This window comes from Neolamprologus multifasciatus, chromosome 14 (genome assembly GCF_963576455.1).
Source record: "Neolamprologus multifasciatus chromosome 14, fNeoMul1.2, whole genome shotgun sequence".
NCBI lineage: Eukaryota > Metazoa > Chordata > Actinopteri > Cichliformes > Cichlidae > Neolamprologus > Neolamprologus multifasciatus.
In genome coordinates this window covers 39,343,707-39,362,955 of record NC_140452.1, presented here as the reverse complement: position 1 = coordinate 39,362,955, position 19,249 = coordinate 39,343,707, and the positions used below count along the sequence as shown (strand labels likewise).

The 19,249-nt window shown below is 38.1% G+C and overlaps 1 protein-coding gene across 5 annotated transcripts in view; it reads left to right on the top strand.

The window, feature by feature from the left end:
- Nucleotides 1–17,085, top strand: part of LOC146504641 (kinase suppressor of Ras 1-like) — a 62,845-nt gene extending 45,760 nt beyond the window's left edge. For 3 of the 5 annotated variants that reach the window (XM_085130757.1, XM_085130761.1, XM_085130760.1), the window contains 14 exons: nucleotides 2,219–2,302; nucleotides 2,402–2,463; nucleotides 3,686–3,798; nucleotides 3,955–4,129; nucleotides 4,823–4,877; nucleotides 6,899–6,944; nucleotides 8,636–8,896; nucleotides 8,993–9,189; nucleotides 9,390–9,486; nucleotides 9,797–9,930; nucleotides 10,022–10,153; nucleotides 11,587–11,722; nucleotides 13,049–13,179; nucleotides 13,820–17,085. In XM_085130757.1, coding sequence (XP_084986883.1) covers nucleotides 2,219–2,302; nucleotides 2,402–2,463; nucleotides 3,686–3,798; nucleotides 3,955–4,129; nucleotides 4,823–4,877; nucleotides 6,899–6,944; nucleotides 8,636–8,896; nucleotides 8,993–9,189; nucleotides 9,390–9,486; nucleotides 9,797–9,930; nucleotides 10,022–10,153; nucleotides 11,587–11,722; nucleotides 13,049–13,179; nucleotides 13,820–13,901 — 1,705 coding nt within the window. In that variant the 3' untranslated portion in view covers nucleotides 13,902–17,085. Of the gene's footprint in view, nucleotides 1–2,218; nucleotides 2,303–2,401; nucleotides 2,464–3,685; nucleotides 3,799–3,954; nucleotides 4,130–4,822; nucleotides 4,878–6,898; nucleotides 6,949–8,635; nucleotides 8,897–8,992; nucleotides 9,190–9,389; nucleotides 9,487–9,796; nucleotides 9,931–10,021; nucleotides 10,154–11,586; nucleotides 11,723–13,048; nucleotides 13,180–13,311 lie in introns of all 5 variants that reach the window. The other 2 variants (XM_085130759.1, XM_085130758.1) reach the window with 2 other exon arrangements.
- The last annotated feature ends 2,164 nt before the right edge of the window (nucleotides 17,086–19,249 follow it).

Below are 19,249 nucleotides of genomic sequence, written 5' to 3'. Positions count from 1 at the left end.
AACCAGTGCACCGAGAGAAATCTGACAGGAATTTGCCACAGAGTAACAGTATGGCAGTAGTAACTGGATAAAGCATTCTGATTGGCCAGTTAACTCCAGGCTTATTTTTTATTGGTGGATTTGTCTTCAGCAGATAGGTGGTTCAAATCTGGGAAGTTGGGGTCAGTAGATGATTAGAGCTGAAACCATTTGCCTGTCTGTAATGGATTCTCCCACATTTCAACTCAAATAAACCTCACAAAACCGTTCAAGATTAAAAACTATTTTACATGCACAAACACACACACACACACACACACACACACACACACACACACACACACACACACACACACACACACACACACACAGCAGGTTTTGAAAGTTTATGGTTGAAACAGAATCTGGACTCTGCAGGATCTTATGACAGGCTACTTTTTGTGAACTTTAGCTCCACTTTCAGGCGGGTCACTGACTTCCTGTTTGAGAGGAAGCAACAAAAGCAGAATGTGGCATGTCACCACCTCTACTAAGAAGATGCTGACGAACCCTCGATTAAAGTGTTTGTCACGCTGTCCTCTGACAAGATGCTGCTGTCCATTCGACTTTATTTTACTGACTTCCTGTTTGAGAAGAAGTCATTGATCTGCACACACAGCAGATTAGAGTAGACATGCAGATATTCTGCTTTTTCTTTCAAGATTTTAAGATTCTTGGGTTTAGATGTTTAAAACACATAAGACAACTCTTCAAGTGATTTAAAGAATATCAGCTTTCAATATTTATTCTGATTTATTTGATGTTGAATTTTCTTTTGTCATTAGCTTTTTCTAGTGCACATTTTAGAGATGTTTTGCTACTTTGAAACTTCTTCTTTTGTGTGAACTTCAGCTTTCAACAGTTCTGCAGTTTGGCTTTCATGTGGATGAGTCAGCATATTCAGTGTACACACTGCTGTACAAGATTGAGCAATTATAAAAAGCTAACTCAAACAGTATTCACACTGCATTATTTCATTATTTCCATTCTCTAGTTTTAGTTCTGTACATCACCACCGTGGATTTTAAATGAAACAACTCAAATGCAGTTGAAGTGCAGGCTTTCGGATTTAATTCAGTGGGTTAAACAAAAAGATTGCATAATGTGAGGAACTAGAACATTTTTTAAAACAATCCCTTAATTTCAGGGGTTTAAAAGTAGTTGAATTAATTACTTACAATGGCTAATACTTGGTTGAAAACCCTTTGCTGGCAATCACGTACATCACCAGATGCTGTATTTCCTCCTTTTTAATGCTCTGCCAGGCCTTTACTGCAGCAGCTTTCAGTTGCTGTTGCCTTTCTGTCTTCAGCAAGCGAAATCCTGCTCAACTGGGTTAAGATCAGGTGGCCATTCAAGGATATTCATCTCCTTTCCTTTAATAAACCCCTGGCTTGCTTTGGCTATATGTTTTGGGTCATTGTCCATCTGTATTATGAAAGGCCGCCTAAATTAGCTGGATTTGAACAGACAGTATGTCTCTGAGCACCTCAGAATTAATTCGGCTGCTTCTGTCCTGTGTCACATCATCAATAAACACGGGTTTCCAAGCGCCACTGGCAGCCATGCACGCACATGCCATCACACTGCCTCCGCCGTGTTACAGATGATGTGGTATGCTTTGGTTCATGAGCCCTTTCACACCTTCTCCATACTTTTTTCTTGCTGTCAGTCTGGTCGAGGTTGATCTTGATTTTATCTGAAGGAATGAAGGAATAGCCCATACCTGCCCATGAAATAACCTTTGAGTCCAATTTGAGTGAAATTTTATGTAAACATATAGTATGTTTATTTCATACTGTACTATACTGGACTCCTCTATACTACATGTAATACTACACTCCTTTTTACATATGAAATGTTATTCTTATTAGCAGACTGAAATGATATTTGAACCTGTGATCATGCTTTGGCTTCATCAGGAGAAATTTACGTTTTTTAGCTTAAGAACAGCTTGATGAACAAGATGTTTTTGTTCTTTCCTGAATTCCTTTGTATTCACAGCATGCAGAAGTTACTATATGACTTTACACTGTCAGTCATTCTAAATGAAACTATTATTAAATTAAAATTCTACATTTAGATGTATAGTCACAAAATTTAAGGCTAGGGTTTTACTCATCATCTATTATCACCTGACTAAATTCTTAAACATATTTCTCAATATATTTGTCATATTTGTTCTCCGTATCTTTTGCAGGTTTTCGACTAAGTCCTGGCTCTCCCAAACATGTCAAGTTTGTTCTAAGAGCATGATGTTTGGTGTCAAGTGTAAACACTGCAAGTAAGAACTGTAAAGATAAGATCGTGCACTCTGTCAGACTGCAGTACAACGTGTCATGATTTCTTTAGTGTAATATTTAGAGTATTCTTCTCCTCACAGGTTAAAGTGCCATAACAAGTGTACCAAAGATGCACCTTCATGTCGGATATCATTTGCTACATGTAAGCAACATTAAAATAATTTAGTGATGTGTGACTTTACTGGTCTAGTGGTGTTAAAGATTACATTAGAAATCTCCTGGTTAGACTGGCCAGAGATCGGAACGGGCCAATTTCCAGCATTCGTGGCCCTGACCAGTGTTGGTCATCCTCACCTATGTTCACTTACTACCTGGTCCATTTCATGCATGTGCAACACATGCACAGCAGTGCAGGCAAATAGTTATGCGCTTACTCACAGCCGCACACATATCAGTATGGAAAGTCCTGACTGATGAAACCGTTATCCAGAGCTCAGAAATGGGTGGGGCTGTAGCTCAGGAGGTAGAGCAGGTCATCCTTAATCAGAAGGTTGGTGGTTCTGTCCCTGTATACTCCAGTCTACATGCCAAATAATCCCAAGTTGCTCTCTGATACAGTCAGCCGAGTGTAAATGTGTGTGAAAGTTAGATAGAAAGCACTTGCGTAGAAAAAAAAGTACATGTATGAATGGGTGAATGAGGCATGCTGTATAAATGCTTTAAGTACTCGGATAGAGTAGAATAGTGCTAAATAAGAGCCAGTCCACTTAAATTTAGCTACCTAAGGGCCAGCAGTCCTTGATCATTTGCTCCTTTACTCAATTCTATGAGTAAAGGAGAGTAAAAAAAAGAAAGTGTTAGTCTGTTATCTAGTGAATTTGTAAACATACTGGGATTACCATTGATTTGTTATATAACTCTATTGTGGGTTTTTTTGGTAAGGGAAAATATGTTAGATAAAAGTGGGTATACAGGTTTTTTCAGTTCTATGAAAACATCCTACAACTTGTAGTTTTAGGAAAATTGTTATGGAAATTCTATTTTTCTTTGTGGTCAGTTGTAGTTCTTAGAAATCAGTAACAAAGGGTACGCCAGGTCACAACTGGTGCCGCTCTACACTACAACATGGACCTCGGGAGGAGATGCAAACCCAGCCTGGGAAGATGAGGGCACACGACAGTACTTAGTAATGTCTGTAGACCAATCATCCAGGTGATTCAAGTCTAGCGATTACTGGCAACAATGCTATTAATTTTGTAATGGACTCCCATTAGCTTTGACAGTTACACTAGTAGCATATTAGGAAGGATATCATAATGGGCAGGATAGTATCAGCATGTTAGGGCCTGTTTATTTTATTTTAGGAATTGTAAAGTTTTGAAAATATTTTAAGCTCAAAGCTTGTATTTTTATCTGACCGGTAGTGCCAAGGATGCGTAGGGCAGAATCGGTACCATCAGACATCAACAATCGGATTGATCACACAGCCGAAGTCTCAGTGCAGTTTGGCACCTTACCAAAGGCACTAACCAAAAGGGTAAGTGCAGCTTTCTAATATGTGTTATATCTCATTCAGGTCTGCTGTAGCTCTTTCTATTCTTCAATACTGAAATGGAGAAGATTGTTGAGATCAGTGTGCAAGAAATAACTAATGTGAAATAATTGAAATAATGGACTCCTTGTGTGTTTGGAGGACCCTGTCCCCAGTATTAACCAGCTGGAATCCAGCAGTAACCCGTCATCAGCCACCTCTTCCACACCTTCCTCTCCAGCACATTTCCAGCAGAGTAACCCTCCAAGCGTAAGTGCCACCCCCCCACCTAACCCATCACCACAGAGCTCCTGGGACAACCGCTTCAACTTCCCAGGTATGCAACGTAATAAAGACAGCATTGTTTCACCCTTAGAAACGATATATTTAACTATAAATTCAATTAAATATTAAAGTTGTAGAAATTACAGTGAAAAGTGTGTTTTTGTGGAAAATAAGGCCTCATTTGTTGTCAGGAAGACTTTGTTGAGATGTGGGACTAGGGCAATGTTTACAGCCCTGTGAGTCTTTAGAGTTTGAGGCTTCTTCAGTTGTAAAAAAAAAACGCTGGAGAATTCCAGGTATACCTTAAACTGCACCTTTTGTGTTTAAAAAAAACATTGATTAAAAAAATATATGATTAAAAAAAAATATTTGGTGAGTTATTCCAAATAAGTTTTAAATGATATGAAAATCAGTTTAATCTGTTTTATGTAGATTTTTGAGAATAACCAACTTTTATTTTAAAACTGGGCTGTATGGCAAAACCAGTTTCATGTTTAAAAGTGTCAAGTGAATGATTGAGCATGTGAGCATCATGATCTGTCTTTGAACCATTCAAAGAATTGTTGTAAAGTGTTTTATTGTCAAACTGGTTAAAAACATTTTTAAAGGCTCAAACGTGATAGTTTGACAGCTTCAAACATCCTTTGTCCTCATGTCATGTACTGCAAGTATCCAAGCATCAATTTTGAGTGATGATAAGTAGTTTTGTAGTAGTGCAGTGCTCTCAAGCTGAGTTTTCCAACAGATGTTCCTGCCTCCACACACAGCGTTCAGCATCCTGGCAGTCACAATGAGTCTGGGTAAGAGAATACAACATTCATGTAGCGATCCAATGATGCACTTTTATTTCATTCGTATACTTACTATCATGATTTCAAGTCCGATTTGGTAGGAATTCAAACAGTAGCAGTGCTTTACCAAACAGTCCACTTACATAGTACACTTTCTAAATTACTTTAAAGTTCACAAATGGCTCTTTCAAACTGTATATTAGCATTTAACATTTGTAGGTATAGTTTGATATTTCTCCTTTCTCTGTCTTTCTCCTCCTCCACCGCTGCTCTTTCTCCTTCCTTATTTCCCCCTCATCCTCTTCCTCCTTACCTCAATCGAAGTCTCTAACACATGAAAGCTTACGTGTACATAAACATACTTATTTATCCCCAATATTGTCACAATTGCTTATTGTCACGAGATTAGACATGCGACCCTCCCCTTTCCAGTTTACTATGAGCTGTGTGAACAACAGCTGATTGAAGTGTTTGATCCACTAAAAAGAAAGTTTCACTAACACAAGTTAGCAGCACCTAACAACAGCACAAATGGCAGCACTGGCAGAAAATTTGAGGATATCTTCGACAACTCACCATCTGTCATTAAACAGAGGTGAGCTTCAATGACATTGACTTGCATTGGACTCTTTTGCAAGGTTTTACAGCCTTCCTCCTCTTTTTATATCGACACAGTGAGTCACTCTCTTTATCCACCAGAGCAATGCAAATTTTAAGATTTCTTTCAATCTAACAAAGTATTGTTAGATTGACCTGTATATCATTACGGTTTTTCTTTTAAACTCTCTTAAGCACACACTGTACATAAATAGTATTTATGGTGATATTCAAAATTATTATTGTTAATGTTTTTGTAAAACACAAACTAAAACCTAAAAAATAGTTTATTTACAAAATGTTCTTGAATTTGTAAAACTCATAAGATAACATGAGTTGGAAACAAATCTATCATGGCATCTGAGTTTCTGCTGATATTACATCCTATCAAAATACTGACCACCTTTATTTGTGGTTTTAGGAAACATTCCTGGGTCTGCCTCCTTGCAGGAGAATAAAGTAGAATCTTACATTTTTCTAGCTTTAGGGCACTTACACTGTAAGCCATTTGTTCATATATGTCACGGTCAGCAGGAGCTGACTGCGAGTGTGTGAAAATGAGGTGCGGACATAGGGGGAGACGGAGCAGAGCCTTGAACAAAAAGCGAGCTGTTTTATTCAGACTGGTAGACATGAACAGAGCCCAAAACAAGAACGACAACTAAACTGGAACCCATTCTGGGAAAACTAACTGAAAATTCTGATCAAACATGATAACGGTGGCAACTAAGATGACTATGATTATGACTAGACGTGGAAACACAGACGTTCTGACAAAGAGAATGGAACACGCAGACTAAATACACACAAGGGGTGATCAGGGGAAGTGGAATCACATGGCTGACACAAATGAACATAGTGACACCAGAGGGGAAGTGTAAAACTAAGTACACTGAACGAGGAAACTCCAGACCTTCAAAATACAACAGGAAACACAGACGTACAAACGACAGCACCAACTACACAACATGAAATACGCTGACACGTATGGCAGACTACATAAAAGAAACCAGAACAGACTTACAGAAGAGGACACAGATGGACCTAAACTAGAATAGGCTCAACTAAAACCTAACTAATAATGCAACACCAGAACTACACATATTATTCTAATACAAATTTACCAAAAAACACTCAAAATGCTGGGTCAGAAACCCAGCCACTGACAATATAGTTCTTTATGCGGGCCGGTGTTTTTGGATTGGAGCACCTGGATAAAAGCCACACATGCAAACTCTATAAAATAAGGCTCCAGGAGGGTGTGGAGCAAAATAGTTTTGCTGCCCAGCACAATGCCGGGACATGGAAAGAGGAGAAAGAGGAGCCGTTTTGGCAGCCAGTAGCTCTCAGCAAGTTTCCAAATGTAGTTATTTTAAAGATAAATTAATTTGTTACAAATTTTGGTGAATTCTTGTTAATTTCTTTGGTTTCAGGATGGTGATTACTGAGACCCAAATAACAGCCACAGAACAGGGACTGGTGAGTAATAGAAGCCACATAACTTATTTTCTGTACAGCACTTCCTGTGTTGGGTATTTTAATGTGCTTTATAAATAAAATTTGATTGGATTGGATTACAGTATATTAAATTAAAAAGATGAAGGGAAAAGGATGTGAATTGCTGGTTTGTCTCCATTACATGTATATTTTACTCATGTCATTTACAATACTTGCCAATGCACTGTGCTAAAGCATGTTCCTTTTTTTCTGACACTGAGAAAACTGATTATGGGTTCTTTTGATCAACACTGCATGTAGAGGAATATTAACATTAGATTCCTGAGATCTGCTTCCTTAACACAAGATATTTTTGCTTGAAAGTGGAAACCAGAAATAGTGTTTGGCCGCTCCAGTGTCAGAAGACTTGGGGGCGTGACGATGAGTTTTGTGTTTGTACCGTATTCGGTGAAGAGCAATCAGGCTGTCACAAGTGGACTGGGAGGAGTGAAGGTGCAGTGAAATGTGCTTTCACAGCAGGATGGATTTAATTCTTAAACTGTCTCTGTTGAGGTTTTGTAGACATGTGACTGCTTATTATGTGACATTAACTTGTCAGCCATTCTGAACGTGGAGTAATCCTGATACATCAAGTGAGTGAAAAACCTGGAAATATTGGCCCCGTCTCAATATGCGTACTTGTGTTCTCGTGTACTCGTAATACGTCATCAATCGGAGACCAAGTACTGTTCCAATTCAAAGCACGCATCAAGCTGAGAACGCAAAAAAATTCCCGGATGTGTTCTCGCTCCGCCTGTTTTATCGAGCATGCATTGGTGGTGATTTTTTTGTGTTGTTGGTACAGCTAAATATCCCAGAATACATTTCGTCCAAAACTCAAATGCGGCAATGGTGGAGTAACTTTTCAGCTTGTTTCAAATGTTCCAAATTTAGTTATTTTTCAGCCTTTTGTTCAAATGATTCAATTCATTCTTGTCTCACAAATCTACACACAATACTTCAGCAAAAGCAAGTTTTTGGGCTGCTTTGTTAATGTATTAAAAACTTTATTTTAGTACTTTGTTAGAGACCCATCCTCGTGTCTTCTCATTAATGATCCTACAGCCATAACCGAGGTCCTGTATTGAACATTCCCATTAAGCAGTACTTTTTTTGTGGAAACATTAAATGATGTGTTGGCTATATTAACATCAGACCTACCGAGTGTTCGGGACGTTTTTTTTCCTCGCAGAACTGCTTCAGATCCAGCTGATTCATACAACACCCAGTGTGACTGTCTATATGAGGTTATTTCACAGTATCTCTATTGGATTGAGGTCTAGCCTGTAATGGATTTGCTGGGATGTTTAGTTGGGTTTATTATATTTCTTTATTTAACTTAAGCTCATTTCCTGCCTGCCATTATCTTTGAAGATATTGGTAAACATTTCCTCCTAATGACGATGAACTTTCCAGGCTAAAAGGGAGCAGCATCCCAGTAGAACAATCTTTTCATACTCTTCATACTGATGGATGTTATTTATTCCATCAAATATTTCTTCCAGCAACCACAAGAATTGTATAACTATCCAAAATACTTTTGGTCTGAATGGAGAATTACAAGACTGCAATACCTATTTCACATTTGTATACCAAGTGCTGCTATTTCCAGTAATAGATATCAAAGTGTTTAACATCAGTGTTCACTTTCATTCTTCTGCCATGTGTTACAGGAAGAGGAAGGAGAGGAAGGAGAGGAAGATTACACATCTATGGATAAAGAAGAAGCTGACCAGACTGACGCAAAAAAGAGTTATTCCAAGGAAGAGTATGATGAAGATGGTCTGGATGATCTGCCCTCTTCTATATGCCGCCGTCGGGCTGTTGGCCGTTCTGGGGTCCCCATCTCTCGTAAGGTCAGCCAGACCAGTGTCTACCTCCAGGAGTGGGACATCCCGTATGAGCAACTACAGCTGGGAGAGCTTATTGGAAAGGTGAAAGCAGATTGGTATCGTAGAAATATAAACTCCTGTTCAAAAAATGAAAAGAAAAAACATTATTATTAATTTAAATTTTGGCTTTATGTCCAGGGTCGCTGGGGTAAGGTGCATAAAGGTCGCTGGCATGGTGAGGTGGCCATTCGCCTTCTAGAGATTGATGGCAACAACCAGGATCATCTGAAAGTCTTCAAAAAAGAGGTTATGAACTACAGGCAGACCAGGCACGAGAACGTCATCCTGTTCATGGGTGCATGCATGGCTCCTCCTCATCTTGCTATTATCACCAGGTACTGCTGCATGACTGCTCACCCAAACACTGCATTGTCACTTATGCTGGCTTCCCCCCATTTCAAGTGCAGTTCCAACCACAAGTGCATATGTGCACTGTTGTATATAAAGTTCTATACAAAAAGTTGTTTGCTGCTTTTTTGACTTTTTGTGATGTGATGTTTATTTTGTAACCATACTGCATGTGTTTCCTCTGCAGTTTCTGTAAGGGTCTGACTCTATATTCTGTTGTAAGAGAAAGAGGTCACCTGCTGGACATAAATAAAACCAGACAGATTGCACAGGAAATCGTTAAGGTAAGTAATACCTGCATATTCTATTGGTTGATAAATAAGATGGAATTGTAGCCAAGAAATGCCAAACATACACTATGTACATTATATAACAAGTAGGAAAATGTACTGTTTTGGATACAATGTCAAGATTGAAATATGTTGCACTTCAGCATGTTTTGGTGCTTCCCCTCACAGTGTCACACGTAAAATCAAAATCTACACAACGAGGCTTTAAACATATAAACTAAAAGTATCTACTGTTGGGTCATCTTCATTTTCTTTTTGTGAATGTAGGAAAATCTTTTGTTCAGAAAATCTTTGTTTGTTGCAGGGAATGGGTTATCTTCATGCTAAAGGCATCATTCACAAGGATCTGAAGTCCAAGAATGTGTTCTATGACACAAACAAGGTGGTGATTACAGACTTTGGCCTGTTTGGAATGTCTGGTGTGGTACAAGAAGGCAGGTAAGAGTGAAAGAAACTGCATCTAGGCAATAAATTTATGGTGAGCCATGTTTTTTCTCCTAATTATTCTTCTCTGTGTTTCGGTGTTTAGAAGAAAGAATGTGCTGCGGATACCACAGGGCTGGATCTGCTACCTGGCTCCAGAAATTGTTCGAAAATTGAGCCCAGAGGTTGATGAGGACCAGCTGCCTTTCTCCAAAGCTGCTGATATTTATGCTTTTGGGTATTGACTAGTGCCATTTATACTAGAAACTATTAAGGTGATATTGAAGCTATAGTTTATATTATGCAGTTCTGCCTTTTTTTTTTTTTTTTTTTGAACGTATGTTTATTTGTTTTTTCAACAGTATCAACACCAACATAAAATGAACGTATGGCAGTCATTAAAATAATAATAATAACAACAACACCAACACCAACAATAATAATAATAATAATATTAATAGTAATAACAATAATTGAAGTGTTAATCCTAAAGGATTCCAAATAAATGTATAGTTAAATAAATTAAGATAGCAAACCATACAAATAAATACAATTAAAAAAATAAATAAATATAAATAAATAAATAAATAAAATAAAATAAAATAAAATAAAAAATCATAATATAGGTTACACAGTATATTCCCAACAGCAAGTCAGACATTATTCATTATCTAGTTTTCTTATTCACTCACCGCCCCCCCCCCCCCCCCCCCCCCCCCCCACATCCCCACTCCTCAGTAGATCCAAAAATATCTTCCAGATGTTGTAAAATTCAGAAGCCTTCTTTCTAACAATATAGGTCAGTTTCTCAAGAGCTAAACTCGATGTTAAGTTATTTAACCAGTGGTTAAAAGAGGGGCAACCAACATTCTTCCAGCATAAGGCGATACAGCGTTTGGCCTGTAGCAAACAAAGATCGACCATTTTTCTTTCCTCACACGACAGAGTACAGTCATCTGGATACAAGCCTAAAATGCATAACTTAGGGCAAAGCGGTACAGGAGAAGTTGTGATCTGAGAGATATATTTTAACACAGAGCTCCAAAATTTTTGGATCTCTTCACATTTCCACAGGCAGTGATATAGTGTACCCTGATGCATATTACACTTATAGCATAGATCAATTATATTAGGATCAAATTTATTTAATTGTACAGGGGATATGTATGTTCGCATTATCCAATTAAATTGTATCATTCTCAAACGAGTGTTAATGGTTTGAGTGTGTGTTTTTGAACATATTTTACCCCATTCAGTATATGAAATATCTTCTTGTAAGTCACTAATCCACTCCCGTCTTTTACTATCAGAGTTATCCTTATGCAGTTCTGCCTTTTAAATCTTTGTTTAGGTTCTTAACCTTTACTTTGTTATAATTTTATATTAGCTTGTTTTTGTGTTTTCTGTGGTACATAACAATTGTTTAATTGTTTGGTTTTCTCGAAGTTAAATCAGGATTTTTACTGTTGCCAGCTAACATAGTAAAATTGTTTTTGTAGAACCATAAATTCAGCTATCCAGACATGATGTGCAACTTTCAGCTAGAACTGCACACAATTTTTTAAAACCTTTGTTTCTATTTTATTCATGCTCCATGTTGCATATGTGAGCACATGATGTAAGAAAATGTAAAAGAATGTAGTACATGAAAGGATGTTGTGTCATTTCCAGCACAATCTGGTATGAGCTGCAGATGCGAGACTGGCCAATTACCAACCAGCCTGTGGAAACTATAATCTGGCTAGTGGGTCGTAATGATGGCATTAAGAATGTGCTGTTAGAGTCCAATCTGGGCAAGGAGGTCACGGTGAGTCTGAAGATCATGTCTATGAAAAAACTGACCCTGTTGGTAACTGTCAACAATTTACAATATATATTTTCTTTGTTCCCAATGTGGGAAATGCTGTTGATGTAACAGCAGTATTAATAATAATCATCATAATAATCATAAGTATTGCATTTCAACATCAACGCAGCACAGCATAATGACATTACTAGTGTTGTAAGAGCGAATGGTAGAAATAAAACACCGAACACATCTTTCCTTGCCACACAGTTGTTCAATGTGATTTATACAGCTTCTGTGCTGGTCTCCCAGTTTAGACTGTTGTTGATGTTATACCCAGCTACTTGTACTTCTCCACTACATCAACATCCGGTTCTAGGATACACATGGGCTGTACAGAGACCAAATGGCTCATAGTTACGGACCAGACGGCCCTCAGAGAGCACTCCAATGGATGCAGGCAAAAGCTTTCTCCAAGTCTGCAAAAAACATGTAGACTCATTGGGCAAACTCTCACCTGCCTCCAAATATATTTAAGAGTTTGAAAAGCTTGTACAGTGTTCTGCAACCAGGATGAAATCTTCACTGTTCCTCCTGTATCCTAGGTTTAACTAACAGACAAGCTCTTCTTTCCAGTGCCATAGCATTGACCTTTCCAGGGGGGCTGAGGAGTGTAACTGCTGTAACTGTAACTGGAGTACACCTTCTGGTTCCCAATCCTAAAGATAGGAACCGCCACCCCAGTCTGCCAATATAGAGGCACCACCCCACAATTCTATGCGATGTTTGTAGAGCCGTGTCAACCAAGACAGCCCTACAGCTTCAATAGGCTTTTGGAACTCACGGCGAACCTCGTCCGCCAAGAACTTGTTTCAAGCTGTTGCTCCTAAGTGGTTGATGGCTTTCGTGGTGGTAATCCCTGAACCAGAAATTGTGCACCAGAGGTGATGGGGCCATCAAGCTGGAAAAGGAGTCCTATCAGGTTGGATTAGCCTGTAGGACTTCAGAGGAAAAGGCCAAACTAAATGTGGTTCAGGCGGGTAGCTGAAGCAGCAACTCGGTTTCGGAGGACATCAAAAAGAAAAGTAAAGAAAAGAAAAGAAAGAAAGCAAAGGCATAAATTTGTAAAATTTCAGTTTCATCAGCATGCATCAAATGTTTTCAGGTCTCAACAAATTTTGTTTAGCATTGTCTTGAAATAAGCAAAATCTTTTCTTAAAAGGCATCTTCTGGATAGCAACACGTGTAAAGTATAATATTGATTTATATTATATTTTTTTTCATATTGATTAAAATTTGATTACCAACCAATTACCATGTTCTATCTGTTACCTACCGTCCCAACAGGAGATCCTGTCTGCCTGCTGGTCCCTTACGGCAGATGACAGGCCACCTTTCACCCAGCTAGCAGGCATGCTGGACAGGCTCCCTAAACTCAACCGCAGGCTTTCTCACCCTGGACACTGGAAAACAACAGAGTAAGTGTCATGGACTGACAGTAAATTCATAATCTGGGTGAACCAACCCACAACACTATATAACATCAACATTCAAAATGTTTTACCTGTTATTTTAGTCATTGCTCATAAAAATCTACATTTTCATTTCAGAAAAATTTGAAATTTTATGAAGCTAAGAGGAACCATTACACCATCAGTCAACAAAAATGCTGTAAATAGTGTTTTTTAAAGAAATGTGAAAAATGTAAAGCTGGCCTGCTGATGATCAAATGATATATATGTACATACTTAGACTGTTTTTAATGTGACTACTGTTTTGTTTTGAGGAACGAATGAATAATGTATCAAGTAAATGCATTTTTTCTGCTTTAACTGGCAAATTAGGCACTATCTTTACTTTTTCTTCTGATACGTGATAGTGTTTATCACAGTCTGCAATGTACTGCATTTCTCTTTTTCTTCTGTCTTCAACTTCCTCTTCTCTGGATGTTGCCTGATTCACCTTGGCCTGTTCCTGTTGTGCCTCATCTCCTGACGGCTTCCTTTGGGTCCTGCATTTCCATCTTTATCTATGATCTTGTTTCCTTATCTTTCTATTTGCTTACTTGTTTTCCAACATTCCTGTTTGTCTCCTGGGTCCACTCCTATTTTGGTTAAGGCCACTGGAAAATCATGAATGCCTGAGACATCACTGCCATCAGCATATCACTAAGTTAGGCAGTGAGAGCTTGTTAAATTGACTGAAAATATGATATGAAAGATGCAGCTCTGACAGATTTCCTATAAGATCGGATATTATGCATGCACTAGCCAAAATTTGTATTCTAGATGAAAACCAGCAGATGAAACCTTTTAAGTTCTGTCAGGGATGTCACTTCTGCTCACGAGTTTGGAAGCCCTTTCAAAATGTAATCGAAAAGAATGAAGATTAATGATTATAAGTAAATGAGGAAGTAATTTCGGACACCACTGAAAACAGTGACACCATAATACCTGGGTCTAAAAATGCTTTGCTTTCATCTTTATCTCTTTTCCCTTGATTAACCTGTGTGCCTACTTTCCCCCCACATTTCTAACCTTCAGTGAATGTAATTCTTCTTATATATGTTTAAATGTGAGTGTAGGCATAGTCTCATGGCTGTTTGAGTTATCTGCATAGTTAACTAAGAGCTGCTGGTTTCAGCTCTAATTAAAAATACAATTTATTTCAAGGGTTCCACCAGAGTTTACTTTCAAAGGGTCGGTTCACAATATACACCCAGTAATTTTTTAAGTTACTTAACAGAAAAAGTGTTGTGCTTATAAATATACATTGATTATTATGTAATTATGATGCAGTCTCATAAACTTAGAATTAGTCCAATAAAATACATCAGTGCAGATTTCTTCTAATCTTCTTCTAATCTTGAGTTGTTGATTTAGTTTTTTCCAGAGTTTATTGTCCTACAGCAGCCACCATAGCTACCATTAGGTACTTGAATTGGAAGAGAAGAAAACAAAATTCAGTTGGCTGCAATCTAGTGACATCTAGTGGAGAGAAACCGACAGCTCTCAGCAGAAACTGCTTTTTGGTTGGTTTTTTGTTGTTGTTGTTGTTTTTTGTTTTTTACAAATTTTCTACACACTGAAGAATATGAATATAGATATAATTTTAGCATTAACAGTCTGACTCAAACAGTCTCTCAGTCTACCACTGTTCTAATGTGGAATTTATGCCTCTTTGATTCATAATATATCTCCAAAACTGAAAGTGTTTGCCTAGACTGAGTTCACTTTAGTGCAAAAGGCACCACGGAAGTCATTTACCTCTCTACCAAAGTAATAAATATCAGATATGAGTTACTATTTATGTTCCACTTTGGCACAATGAAAGATAAAGATGATTGAACTGACCCTTGGAAAAACAATTCCCTCAAAATAACAACTTTGCTTTTTTAAATTTCTGTTGCAATTTTATAAGATTCCCTGAAGCTATGAAATAGCTAAGTAGTTATGAATAGATGACGAATGTTGTGGTATCGAAACCACGATAGAAAGACACTGCAGTGCTCCAACAACACTTGACAGAATGCAGCTGTCGCACACTGCCACCTGATTAGTCATCATTAATTTATCAGAGGGCAAACCACTGAGTGATACCACCCACAGTGGGATATAAGAAGAGATACAAGTTATCTGTCTACTTTAACTTCTTATAGGACAACAGTAAGCGGAAGCACAGTAATAGAAAGAATGTTTTCATTATAGTATAAGGAAGATTGTGACAAGAAGCAGTGCACCCTTGCGCAATTTGTATTAGTGAGCAAGACATGACTGTTGTGTTTGTGAGTTTTCTTTCCTCAGGCTGTACATTCACCAAAAGTGTTTGTATGTAATGGTTTCACCAGTTGGGCAAAGCCCAATCTATGATGAGAAAATTGAACTAATGCATATATGTAAATACAGTATTTCACTGCACGTTGTATTTTATACATGTTTGTGCAAGGGTTGAGTTTTAAAATGTTTTTGTTGGTACTATATTTATGTATGAGGCTGTTGTTGGTGGATTGTTTTCCTTTTCTTGTTTCCATTTTTCTGTTTTTTGTTGATACTTTCAAGGCTTTTTGTCTGAACGATTTAAGACATTAAACTTGATATTTTGATAAGTGACTTGGTGTTCACTATTTTATAACAGTGTTTGTAAAAATAGCCATACATTTACTTTAAATGAATCTACACTACCAACTGGACATAGTGGTGGTAGAGATGCAGAAGAAGAGGGCTGTAGCAACATCAGGAAGAAGGAGCACGAGAAGCTGGAGAAGTACTAAGGGTTCAGAGAGGAGAAGATCTGGAGGGTGAAGGTAACAGTGGTCCCAGTGGTAATCAGAGCACTCAGTGCTGTGACCCGCAAGCTAGTGGCTCCAGCAGATCCCAGGAACAGCATTGGAGATCTCTGTCCAGAAGAGCGCAGTCCTAGGAAAATAAAAGATATTGCGCAGGACCTTCAAGCTCCCAGACCTCTGGTAGAGGACCTGAACTTGAAGGATAAAGACCGCCTGGAGGGGGCAAGAGGGGATTTTTTAGCCAGAGTGAAGCTGACCCCCCCCACCAACCAACATGAAAAGTAAAGGCAAATAGGCGTTAGAGAGGCATTAGAGCGGTTAGTGCTTTGTTTTTGCAGATTTGTGCAGGTACAATTATCATTTGTGCTGCTTTGGTTTTTGAGATATTAAACTTTATTTTATAGGTTATTCAAAGGTCACCATCCCCCCCAGACTGCTCCAAAATGGTCTACGTTTTTAGTCTTTCGTTTGTGCTGATTTGTGCAGGTAAAATTATCGTTTGTGCTGCTACGGTTTCTGACATATTGATTTTAATTCTTACGGCCTACGCTATATAACAACAATATCTGTGACGGTGAGTTTCAGCAGCTGTGGCGTTATGCACTTTTATAGAAGACTGTCCAGTTTTTTTTAGGCTTGCTGCGTATTTATGAATGTTTTGTGTGTTTCAGTACATTTTAATAAACCAATTTAGTCAGCGGAAAGGTTGATATTTCTGTTACCAGTGCAGAAACGTACACAAGGTAGGCTAAAGGTTTTATTTTTTTCTGCAGAAAACACTGAGTTACATGTGAAGTGATTCAGTTTGTCTGTATGAGTTTGTTTTTAATTATATATGTTCATTATCAGGGGTGGTTCTATATGGCCTTATTTTTGTGCCACTATTCTGAGCGCACATACAAAAAATTTGAGCACACATAAAAAAGAATTTCAGGTGCAAGTGTTGCTTCTTTTCTTTTTTTTTAACACTTTATTTGTAGTTTTCCAATTATCATACATGGCATTCTTATTATTTTACAGATAACCACAAAACAACAATCCCCACAGATCATAAAGACAGATAATACCAAGACAGGAAAAGGGAAACAAACAAACAAAAACACAGACACAAAGGGCGGTGCACCTCTCAATTGTTTTTACAGGACTGTTCTGGGGCAAACAAAAACATTCAAGGTTCCAGTTCCAGACCACGTAGATTGTTGACGTATGTTAACAGAGGGTCCCATGTTGTGTGGAATTTGCTGATGGATCCGTTGAGAGTACATCTGATTTTTTCCAGTTTGACATTTTGCATAACATCCCTTATCCAGTGGTGGTGTGATGGAGCAGTAGTAGACTTCCATTTAAATAAAATCAGGCGTCTCACTAATAATGACAAAAAGGCAATGACCCTCTCTGTAAATGGGCAGGGGGAACAGAAGTCGCTATACCAGAGAAACAACCAAAAATTGCCACCAAGGGGGAAGGCGAGATGTTATAGGCATAGGCTTTAGAGATGACTTCAAAAAATGATGACCAGAAAGGAGCAATTTTCAGACAGGACCAAAACATATGAAGGGAAGTAGCTGGAGTCTGTGCATCTATCACACGATGGGTCTATGTTCGGAAATATTTTTGCTAGTTTAGCTTTTGAAAAATGTAACCTGTGTAACACTTTGAATTGTATTAGGGAGTGTCTTGAACATACAGAAGATGAATGGATCCTGGTAAGAGCCATATCCCATTCTTCGTCAGACAGCTGGGCACCCAAATCATTCTCCCACTGTTCTCGAATGTATGAAATAGACAGGTTACAACTATCCATAATATGTGAGTAAATAAATGATATTCTGCTTTTTTTCATCTCATTGACCCTTAGTATAGAATCCAAACAGGAAGGAGGGGGGAAAGTAGGAAAATTAGCAACCTTTTTACGTATAAAATCTCTGATTTGCAAGTATTGCAAAAAAAATGGTTATTAGTCAGACCAAATTTCCTAGATAGTTGTTCAAAGCTAGCAAACGTATCATTAATATACATATCCTCAATACTGTGAATGCCCCTGTCGTACCAAATTTTGAAGCCATTGTCCATTAGGGATGGTTGAAAAAGATGACACCCAGATGTTTTTTAAGCTGATTTACAATGCATAGCGATTGAGTAACAATTATGTTATCTTTAACATTATTAACTAGAGGTGGTAGGGGTGCACAGAGTAAAGCTGGGAGTGAATGTGGCCTGCTTGTGACCCTTTCAATCTGTAGCCATGCAGGGATCTGATCATTCCAGTCCTTTAGCCATAGTATGATAGTATTGAGATTCGCCGCCCAATAATATGTGTGCAGGTTTGGCAGTGAGAGCCCACCTATATTTTTTGTTCTTTCCATAAATTATTTTCTTATACGAGACATTTTATTATTCCATATAAATGAAGAAACCATTCGATTAAATGACATGAAAAAAGACAGTGGTATGTAAACAGGTAACGCCTGAAATAAATATAGAAAATATAGAATATAGAAATTTTGGCACAATATTCATCTTTACAGGATTAGCTCTCCCAATGAGAGATAATGGTAAAATAAACCATCTTTTAACATCTTGTTTGCACTGTTTCAATAGAGGAGTGAGGTTACTGTTAAACAGACTGTAATAGAATTTGGTGACTTCTACACCCAGATATGTAAAGGACTCGGTAGACAACTTAAATGGCAGATTGGGGTATTCTCCTGCATTATTACTAATGGGGAAGTATTCACTTTTAGCTAAATTTAGTTTGTATCCAGATATGCTTCCAAATTCCTGTAAGACTCTGAGGATTTCAGGGGTAGAAGTGATTGGATTTGTTACATATAACAACAAATCGTCCGCATACAGTGAGACAGTGTGAGTTATGCCACCACACGAGATACCTTGTATACTATTATTGCTTCTAAGAGCTATTGCAAGTGGCTCTTCTGATGAGGTACCGTTGGTATAGACTGAAGCAGTCAGATTAGTGTAAATGAGCTTGATACAATGAATAAAGTTAGGACCAAAACCAAACCTCCAAAGTGTGTGAAAACGATAATCCCACTCAATCCGATCGAACGCCTTTTTGGCGTCAAGCGATATTACTGCTTCTGGGGATGGAGTATCAGCCTCAGTATAGATGATATTAAACAATTGTCTCAGGTTAAAATAGGATTGTCTACCCTGGACAAACCCAGTCTGCTCCCCTGAAATAATATGACGAAGAATTTTCTCAAGTCGGAGTGCAATGGCTTTTGAGAACACTTTGCCAT